This window comes from Takifugu flavidus, chromosome 14 (assembly GCF_003711565.1).
Source record: "Takifugu flavidus isolate HTHZ2018 chromosome 14, ASM371156v2, whole genome shotgun sequence".
In the NCBI taxonomy this organism is placed as follows: Eukaryota; Metazoa; Chordata; class Actinopteri; order Tetraodontiformes; family Tetraodontidae; genus Takifugu; species Takifugu flavidus.
This window is the reverse complement of record NC_079533.1, coordinates 13,620,905-13,631,169: the sequence shown is the minus strand read 5'-3', so window position 1 is coordinate 13,631,169 and position 10,265 is coordinate 13,620,905. Positions and strand designations below refer to the sequence as shown.

Genomic DNA, 10,265 nt, shown 5'->3' with positions numbered 1-10,265 from the left:
GTAGATGGCAGGATTTTTTCCGGTTTCCAGGAAGACGCAAATCAAACGAAGAAGAAAGCACTTCCGCTCTGACCAGTTAGCTGAAAATATAAACACCGTACTGTGTTGGGTCGATTGGGACTTTTTTCCGTTTTTGACTTTCCTTTTCTTGCTGGTTGGCTTTTAGAAGAAAAACTCCATAATGTGACAGTTTGGTCGGACGTCTTCTTGCTGACAAGTTTCTTTGGCTCTCGGATTTTAAGGCCTTGGAGTTATTCTGCTAACTGACGGTGAGACATTTGGTTCATCGGGCTAGTTAGCCAACATCGCCCATTGAAAAAATTTTCCATCACCGATAAACTAATATCAAATCATATTCCAAAAACATTTACTGATCCCCCTGTTTATCTCTAACCTCATGTTGAGACAATGGTAAGAATGTATTTTTTCGTTTTGCGTTTATTGGGTTGTAATAAGTCAACGAACCAATCGATGAGCGCTAGCTAGAAGCGCAAGATTTCATCTTTGAAAACTACAGATGATATTTTTTAAAAACCGCATTAGCCTTGCAGTCAACGCATCTAAAGGATCTTTTCTCTCACCGGTTAAAGTGGGTTTCTGTCGTGCTTTATCATACCTGCAACGGCTCTGGAATGACACACACTAAAAAGATTTGTATTTTATGTCATTGACTGAACTTTGTCTATTCACTTCACAGCCAATGATTCAGCTTGAAAAACCTGTGCCTACTGGTACCATGCCGGTGGTATGGCCCACCATTCTTGACCTGGGCAGGGATGAGTGTAAAAGAATCCTCCGCAAACTGGGTAAGGTTAACTATAGTTATTTAGAGCCTCCTAATCAAAGGTTTTTTGACAGTAAGCGCACATTAAAGTGTCGCTTTATGGCCTTCGTTCAGTGGTTTTCTGAAATTTTATTATTGTATAATAGGCACAAAGCCTAAAAAGTAAGAAGTATGTTAAATGCATCAACACAAGTAAAAATATATACAGTAATATAAAGTCACTTTCTAAATTCACACTTCATCTAAAGTTAGTGGGGGAAATACACATTCTAAACCCTCCAAGGGGCACATTTTATTCACTGTATTATGCATGCGTAATTATATATCAATATTTTTCTGTTGTTTTTGCATATCCTTATCAGAGTTGGAAGCTTACGCTGGGGTAATTAGTGCCTTAAGAGCCCAAGGAGACCTGACCAAGGAAAAGAAGGATCTGCTAGGAAACCTCACAAAAATACTTGGGTAAATTTGTCCCACACGTTTTAAAGTTTGATGCTGTAACTATTCATTACAGGTAAAATCTTTGATGATGCCACAGTTTTTCTAGTTTTGTATTGAAATCCAAGCAGTTAAAGTCGCAATGGGTCTGTAAAACTGGTGAGAAAAAGGCAGTTAACAATGGAGAAGACAGACCACCATAACACTTTAAAGGTAGACCTTCCCATCAAATAAATTGTCAGGTTTCAGTGAGTACACTTTTCTACAGTCTCCAAAGGCACTTAGAAACTTGGGGGGGGGGGGGGGGATCTGTCAGGACGAGGCCTGGCAGCCCTGAAAAACAGCAAGTCAAGTTTCTGAGAGTCATCAGCTCTCAGGACAACAGCTCCAAGCACAGCTTAATAGTGGATGCAGGAAGCAAGTCTCAATGTTAACTTAATATACATTGTTTATTTGTTCTATTCTTTATTTTATGTTCAATTAAACTCCATTACTTTCAATAGAACTTTCAAATAAATATTGCAGTTTTGAAATGTTTGACCACTAGTGTGCATCAGTGTTTTATTTAAAATGTCCCTTTTGCTTTTTAGCATCTCAACAGAGCGCCATCGAGCCGAAGTCCGGAGAGCTGTGAATGATGAACGCCTCAACACCATCGCTTATCAGTTAGTTCATCCATGCATGTGCTCGCTGCTCTACCAGAGATAGAAATTCTAAACAAATACATTGTCGTTCCAGCATGTCGGGTCCAAACAGCTCGTCTGAATGGAGCATCGAAGGGCGTCGGCTTGTTCCCTTGATGCCGCGGTTGGTCCCTCAAACTGCCTTCACAGTTACTGCTAACGCAGTGGCCAATGCCACAGCCAATCAGAATGCCTCCCTCCCGGTGCCAGCTGAAACGGGCAACAAAGAAGGTGCGACATCATGAATCAGTGTTTGATAAGGGTGTTATTAGAGAGTAACTGTTTGATTTCCTCCCTGCAGTTGTTGTCTGTTACTCATTCACAAGCACCACATGCACCTCCACCAATGCTTCAGCAGCCGGTGGCACTGCTGTAGGAGTTACTGTGAAATCCCCACGACCACCCAGCCCTTCATCCAATGTGGTGGTGTTGCCCAGTGGAAGCACTGTCTATGTAAAGAGTGAGTTCCACTGAAATCCTATATATCATAATGTTCCGGCAAGTGATTTCTTCTCTTGAATATTGTGTTTATCTCAATACTAATTAAACTTGATAGAAACGGAATGGTGCTATTGAGGGTCAATCCTCTCATCAGCCTGTAGGTGGCACTACACGTTAACTTCAAGTTAATATAAACTCTACAGAACTGTTGCAGACTTAATTTTTTTTTTTTAAATCTTCTCTTAACATAATGTGAAGGTCATATGCGTAAAAAATAAATACTTCATATTTCTGTTTATTCAAATATGTCATAAGAATAAATACTTTAAATAAACTCCTCCACTTCCTTTAAGGTGTCAGCTGCTCCGATGAGGATGAGAAGCCTCGTAAGAGAAGACGGACCAACTCATCAAGCTCATCACCTATGATGCTAAAGGAGGTCACCAAAGTGTCCCCACAAGTGTCTAAGAACATCACAGTCCCTGTCAGCAGCAGTCCCAAGATGAGCAACATCATGCAGAGCATCGCCAACTCTCTGCCTCCCCATCTGTCCCCCGTTAAGATCACCTTCACTAAACCCACCATCCAGACCACCAGCACCACCACACAGAAGGTACGTTCATTTTGATCTCTCCCATTGTACATTACTTTGCACGTCAGTCAGGTTTTACAGTCATGTCTTCTTCCAGGTGATCATTGTGACAACCTCTCCCAGCTCCAACTTTGTGCCCAACATCCTTTCCAAATCTCAAAACCACGCCACAGTGTCCAAACTGGGCTCCGCCTCCATTATGGCCGCACCCACTCAGAAGCAAGCAGTGGTGTTGACGGCCAGCACCAGCCCCGGTTCCACTGCCAGTGCCGTTGCAGTGACCACAGTGGTCTCCTCCACACCCTCAGTCGTCATGTCAACGGCAACTTGTAAGTGTTCCCTTTAACAGAAAGCACAGACGGCAACTCGCCTTCAGTTCGAAAAAATTACGTTCCACCTTTCAAATAATTTAGAAAAGGAAATGAGAAAAGAAAAAGCTAGATAAATAAAATGCTGGAGTATGGGGTGATAATATAGACCAGCAACAGGAAACATGGGGTTTTCCTTCTGTGTGTAACATAGTTATGAAGGGCTTTTCACAGAACCTGCAGCAGAGTTTTACAACCCTGAAGTAGCACCTTCAAAGGTTTTGGTTCTGCTTTGATGAGCAAATAATAAAGAAGAACTAGAAGGGTTTGGGGAGCTTCCTCATTCATTAAACAAAAGACAGGTATATAAATATAGAGTCCTTGGTGTAGAGGGTTGATGTGGATGTGTCCTCTCCTTCACCTTTGGTCTAATTACTGTGGTGACAGACCAGAGCGCCAACAAAGGTTAGAAAAAGCAGAATCACCATTGTTGTTCCCTTCTAGGTGGCTCTGCAACTGGAGTGAAGGTGGCTTCAGCCAGGCTCCCTTCACCCAAGACCCTGGTGGGCTCACCAGCCCAGATCCTGGCCCAGTTTCCCAAGCAGCAGTCACCTAAACAGTTGCAGCAGAGTGCACCTTTAGGAGCATCCAGTGTCAGCCAGAGCCACACCACCAGCACCTCCCCCGTTTCAAAGCCCACCATCCAGATCAAACAAGAGTCTGGTAGGTCTGATCAGTTCTACCGCCTCTGTTTTAAATTCTGCCCTATGTATTTGGTAAGATCTTATTTCCAAAGGAGTTTTTAAAATGATTTCGCGCTGTCGGCCTGGTCTTTCAAATATAAGAAAATGAGCTTTGTTCTTCTGCAGGAGTCAAGATCATCACACAGCAGGTTCAGCCCAGCAAAATCCTGCCAAAACCTTCATCTGTTGCTCTGTCCAGCAGCAGTTCATCCCCCATCATGGTCGTCAGTAGCAACGGCGCTATCATGACTACCAAGCTGGTCACTCAGCCCACAGGTGAAGCAACTCATGCTACCTGTAACAAAACCAAATTTAGTGAACACATATTAAAGAGTTTATGTGTTTATTTATATGTACTTACATATAAGCAACCTTGTAAGTGGATAATAACTCTAGAATGTGTTAACAGCTACCCAGGCCACCTACACAAGACCCACTGTTAGTCCCATTGGGGCCAGGATATCAGCCTCCAGTGGTGGGACCACCTACGTAAAGACCACCAGTGGTAGCATCATCACAGTGGTACCCAAGTCTCTGGCCACGCTTGGTGGGAAGATCATCAGCAGTAACATCGTGTCTGGTGAGTCCTTGGCTCGCTTGGACCAAGCTTTTTATCTGAAGAGATCCGTTGGGATCAGATTAATGATTGTGCTTTATCCACTGGCAGGCACAACAACGAAGATCACCACCATCCCTGTGACCTCCAAGCCAAATGTCATTGTGGTTCAAAAAACCACAGGAAAGGGGACGACCATTCAGGGACTCCCTGGAAAGAATGTGGTGACCACACTTTTAAACACCGGGGTCAGTCCAAGACTTTCAGTTGATGTTGTATCTTTTTATTTCTCGTGTTTGTATCGCGTCAGCCCACTCTTTCACATGAGATTATGCGCTCTGGGAACTGTTTAAAACCCAAAGGGAACTGGTTAAAACCCAATGAATAAACGCCTCATGTAATGAGCATGACTAGCAACTGCAAACTAGCAGGCTTTTGTTATAAAAGGTAGGTGCGGGCCTATAAGTGATAACAGCAGGTACTTGGTTCCTACTGGTAAAATGTTATGTTAAAACTTATTTTCAAGGACATCATTTGGCTTTTCTTTTTTTTCTTAGATGGGTTTTTCCTGTTTTTTAAGCACAGTGTAGCTTCCTGTTACAAAACCGATCCTCTTTGTTTTTCCTCAGGGTGAGAAGGGCCTGCAGGCCGTTCAGGGGACCAAACCAGCCATCATCACAGCCTCTAGACCCATCACCAAGATGATTGTCACCCAGCCCAAAAGCATGAGCTCCGGTTCTCAGTCCACTGCCACCAAGATTATTCCAACTAAGATTGTCTATGGGCAGCAGGGCAAGACCCAGGTGAGACCGTAACAACTGTTTAATGAATACTCCGCTTTTGTTCATCTCTCTGATAAATGCTCTTTGCTGTTGACTGTGGTGGGAGTGAGCTCGTCAGGTGGATTTTATTTGTTTTGGGAAAGAACAAGGGGGAAAAAGGTCAGGTCCTGTTTAAACCACTGGCCAGCGTGGTATCATGAGACTGCTCACAAATGTCAAGTGAAGATTCATGTGACCGAATGATTCACATTGAAAAACGAACAAAGTCATTAGTCAAAAAATCATCGGCTCATCGCCCAAAGATTTGAATAAAATTGCTCCTTTTAATCATCTCAAAATCACCATTTGTGTTTTTACTTTGGGGGAATTTTTAAAAGTATCACGTGAAGGATTTTGTAGAAAGGACATTTCTATTTTTATACAAATTCAAAGGTCAGTTCAAATATTTCGGGTTATTTTTCCTTCAGAAAAAAAAAAGTCTACTTGTCTTGCCAAGTGTTCCACATTTCTCTAAAAGTTGAGGGGGCCTTGAATAAATTTTCTTTGTCTCAATCATTTCAATCTATTTTTGCTGGGTTTTTTTTTTTTACTTCAAAGGATTGAACCTATGACGGAAACTAACATATCGTATTTTGCTGACTTTATGCCCTACAAGCACGTCATACTGTAGTTTCAATACTGAAGTCAACTAAAGTTAAAAATAGCGCAATTTCAGGTTCTGTTTTCAAAGGGAAATTTCAGTCACGGTGACGTGGCACAGTGCGTGTAACAGTGACAAGCGACTGAACTTTCATTTTGTAATAATTCAACTTCCTTGTACTGTAACATGTTTATCTTATATTATACTATTATTAGCATAACAAATTAGCCTTTTAGCTCTTGTTTATGTTTTATCATTCCCCCCACCCCTCCTGAAATGCTTCATGGCCTGTTTTTCAGGTACTCATCAAGCCAAAGCCCGTCTTCCAGACTGCAGTAGTGAGCGAACAGACCAGACAGCTGGTCACCGAGACGCTGCAGCAGGTGAACCGCGCCGCCGATATCGGTCAGACCCACACGGCAGGCCCGGATGGGTCAGTGAAGGAGGAGTCTGGTGGCTCGGGTGGAGATGGCTCACATGGCAGTGCTCAGGGTGATCGTCCTTCTTCATCCATCAACAAGATTCAGCTGATCAACTCAAATTTTCCCAAAATAACTAATCCCACCACAATTCCCCAGAACCTCAGCCTGTAGTGCACGTGTTGACCTCCAGGGAGCAGGATTGGACTGAGCAGGAAGTGGCAGTGGCGTCCAGCCCCACTATAATCTACCAGGAGGTGTCGGCTGGGGAATCCCAGTCAGCCACGTCCACCATAAAAGCCTTACTGGAGCTCCAGCAAACAACAGGTGAGCTGTCCACTCCCACAGAACCTGCTTGATGAGAAGCGGGGAAGTTCTAGGTATCTATTGAGCAGCGGACCGAACACATCAAGATCTTTCACACAACCACAGCGATGAGCCACAAAGGTTGTTGTTGAGAACATGGTAGAGTTGTCATGAACTGAAAAATAACAGCCGAAATGGGTATAAATGGAAGATTGATGGGTAACTACATCTTCATCGGCTTGTTTATTCTGTATTTTCCCCTTTAAAACATTTTCACACTGATTCTGAATCTGAATATTTCAATTTTCCTACGGGGATGAATAAAGTAAATCTTGAATATAAGAAACTCTCAAAATTCAACACTCAAAAAATTTCATACAAACTTGATTATGTTTAACTAAAATTAGAACCGGGTCTGGACCGTTTCCCTTCCTTGTAGTGAAGGAGAAAGTGGAGCCCAAACCCAGGCAGCACACGATTGACCTGAGTCAGATGGCCGTGCCCATCCAGCTGACGCCGGACAAGAAGCCCGACCCAGAATCGCCAAAGCCCTCCACCTCAGAAGCTGAACCCAGCACCGAGTTCACCGCAAGTAAGACGCAAAGTTACGCAGAGCTGCTTCCTTCACAGCGACGTCACTCTTGATAATCTGCTGCGGTACTACAAAAAAAACTGCATGTGTCAACAGTCGGAAACGTGAATTGACGAGAAGTTACCCGAAATTAGCTGCTGAGTAAATGTGCTTCTACTGTGGAAACATTTATCTGACTTAATCGACATGAGCACTTCCTGTTTTGGTGGGCCGCTCAACTGTGTGTGTACCCTAACTTTCCTCGCACAGGTAAAGTAAACAGAGTGGGTGTAGCCTCAGAGGACCACGACCTCATCTTGTCATCCAGCAGTCTGCAGCCAGTTAAATCTTTCAAAGGCAGCAGTCAGAGCGTCATGGTAACTAAACCAGCTGCTGCCTCATCTGCAGACTCCCACATCAGCCTCGTGGTGAGGACCGTGCCTTTGTCATTGTTCTCAACTGTTGAATTTCTGAGAAAAAGGGAAGCATTTCATAGGTAGAACCAAATTGTGGATTTTTGATTAGAATATTTATTTCACAAGTGGCTCTTTTACACATTTATTATTATTTGAGTTTGTTTATATCCAGAAAAGCCCCTTAGATTTATCGCATGTTGTTTGTGTTTTTATTTTTTCCAGCCATCTGACAGCCGTGATAAATCTGACACCGTGTTGGAGGTCAGTGATGTGGAAGGTGACACTTTGGACCCCCAGACGGGTTTGTTTTACCGCTCAGGCCAATCGGCTACAGATCCTATCAAGCATGCTCCTACTCAGGGAGGAACTCAGAGCGCCCCACCGAGTCAGAGCGAAGCCGTCCAGAGCCCTCCCCCCGTTCACCCACCGCCGCCACAGCTGCAGAGTAAACCTCAGATCAGCCAGCCTCCCTCTTCCTCCACTTCTTTACCTGCGACTCCTCCTCTCGCAAAGAAACTCCCAAAGCTCCGAGAGCAGAGCCAACCTAAACCCCAGGCGGTAACGCAGAGCCCCAAAGACCGGCCCCATCCCGGAACAACCCAGGCTGGGCCAAAGGTCGCGGTTATAGGAACCCCCTCTAAGCCACAGCTGACACCACAACTCCCGAAGCTCCAGCAGGCTCCCACCTCGCACCACCGACCTCTGCACACACCCATGTCCCAGCCTCCACCGCTGCAGGCCCACCACCCGGTCAACACCGAGAAGACCGCCTCCGGCAAGGTGAGGTCTCCTCACGCGTCCATTAACCTAACCAGTTCTTCTTTGAATGTCGGTAAAGCCTCAGGTTTCAGTCGATTTATTCGGGAACCTTCTCCACCACAGCCAATCATCACGCAGAGCGCCACCGTCACCAAGATCACCTTTGGCGGCTCCCACCGTTCACCTCCAGTGTTCAGCAGCGCGGAGGCCACCGCCAAGCTGATCCCGGAGTCGAGCTCTGGGCCTCCAGGAGAGAAGTCCTCGGTGTCGGACATCCTGAAAATCTCCATGATGGAAGCAGAGATCGACCCGAGCACCGAGCCCATGGTGGTGGACTCCTCAAGCGACTGCGATCCTCTGACCAAGGCGCTGGACGTCCAGACCGTGTCGGGAACGTTGGACTCTGGACAGTTCATCAGCAGCTCCGGGGTGTCCATGCATCACCCCCACACGAAGAGCCGACAGTTCGGCTGTGTCCAGGGGCTGACGGCACAGAGCAGCAAAGACGACCTGGAGGTCATCGAGGTGAGACGAGCGTTCCTCATCCCGATCAGACCCATTTAATCCATCGCTGTTGATCGATCCCCATCTCTGGCACACAGGTCATCCCTCAGTACGCAATCCTGCCAGACTCCAGCCAGTCCAACGTTGTGGTGGAGCCCAGCGGGTTCCTGGAGATCACCAACTTCACCAGCCAGCAGCTGGAGGAAGACAGCCCCATGGAGCAGGAAGTGGACAGCAGTAACGACGAGGCCGCGGCGGCCAGCCCTCCAGACCGGTCCTAGTCCAGCATCAGCTGTTGTTGACTCACTCGGAAACATGTTTATAATGAGACGAAGAAGAAAATAACAAGTGTAAATATTAGCTTGTTCATACGGTTCCTCCCCTCAGCTTGATGGCACATATGGTTTATATTAAGCAGATGTGGGAGCGACGGCGTGGGATTAATCCTGTTGTGGGTTCAGACAGTTTGGACAGCGGCCCACCCAAACACAACAGCTGTTGTGTTTGTACCAGCGAGTTCACATGTTTCAAACACACACACACGTCAAGGAAACGGATTATTTGTCTTTTCTGGCACTTTGTCTGGTGCTTCTGTACACCACGCCGGCGTCCTGGGGTTCAAATACGATGGCGTGGGTTCCCCCGGGTTCATCCGCAGATGGGTTTTCTGGACTTCTTGTGAAGCATTCCTGCTCATCCTGATGTAAAAAGAGAAAACTGAGCTTTTGTAAGATTATTCTGACTTTCTGGAAGTTGCTGTGGAGTGTTTTTTGTTTGGTTGTTTTTTTTGCATAGTGTTTGAATCTATGCATCTCTTTTTTTAACCTTTTCAAACTAGACAACTAGTTGAGTAAAATGAATAATCTGCATAAAACACTTTTGAACCTTGTGTCAGAGACATTGTATGTTTCTGTCCTGCTTTTGAATCCCCCCGCCACAGACACACACGACGAACGAAGGAGCGTCTTCATCGAGGACCCACGTAAGCCTCCTTTCCCTGTCATTCTGCTATGAGATGTTTCCTTTTAGATCTAAACTCTTATTTTCACTTTAGACACGGGAGAAATTGAATTGGTCATTTGAGATTTGGCCCTTTTTTATTCCCAGATCAACCTACATTTCTGGTTTCACTTAGATTTTTATTCCCCCCCATTAAACACACCATTCTGTGTATTGTATTTGGAGTAAAACACAGGTCCCTATTTGGTATTCAGACCCAATCCTTTCCCATCCTTTCTGACCAACTGCATTTCTCTTCATAAAACAGCCTTTGGAGATCTCCTTGGCTTCAGTTCACTTATTTTTATGCTCCAGTTCGGCCCA

At 45.2% G+C, this 10,265-nt stretch overlaps 1 protein-coding gene across 1 annotated transcript; it reads left to right on the top strand.

Annotated features, from left to right (window-relative positions):
- The first annotated feature begins 40 nt into the window (after positions 1–40).
- On the top strand, positions 41–9,831 carry emsy (EMSY transcriptional repressor, BRCA2 interacting). The gene is made up of 20 exons (XM_057053657.1): positions 41–269; positions 698–806; positions 1,147–1,246; positions 1,813–1,887; positions 1,961–2,136; positions 2,207–2,365; positions 2,700–2,959; positions 3,036–3,267; positions 3,751–3,969; positions 4,116–4,265; positions 4,399–4,569; positions 4,657–4,793; positions 5,175–5,348; positions 6,267–6,459; positions 6,546–6,713; positions 7,132–7,284; positions 7,534–7,691; positions 7,902–8,459; positions 8,562–8,963; positions 9,041–9,831. Exons 2-20 carry the CDS (start codon positions 701–703, stop codon positions 9,221–9,223), a joined length of 3,774 nt encoding a protein of 1,257 aa, XP_056909637.1. The 5' UTR covers positions 41–269; positions 698–700; the 3' UTR covers positions 9,224–9,831.
- The last annotated feature ends 434 nt before the right edge of the window (positions 9,832–10,265 follow it).

What these genes read in the sequence shown, in the direction of transcription:
- emsy (XM_057053657.1), top strand. Translation starts at nt 701, where the DNA reads ATGATTCAGCTTGAAAAACCTGTGCCTACTGGTACCATGCCGGTGGTA. An exon ending in CGTCATGTCAACGGCAACTT is followed by an intron (nt 3,268 to 3,750) that starts GTAAGTGTTCCC and finishes GTTCCCTTCTAG; the next exon opens with GTGGCTCTGCAACTGGAGTG. An exon ending in CCACACTTTTAAACACCGGG is followed by an intron (nt 4,794 to 5,174) that starts GTCAGTCCAAGA and finishes GTTTTTCCTCAG; the next exon opens with GGTGAGAAGGGCCTGCAGGC.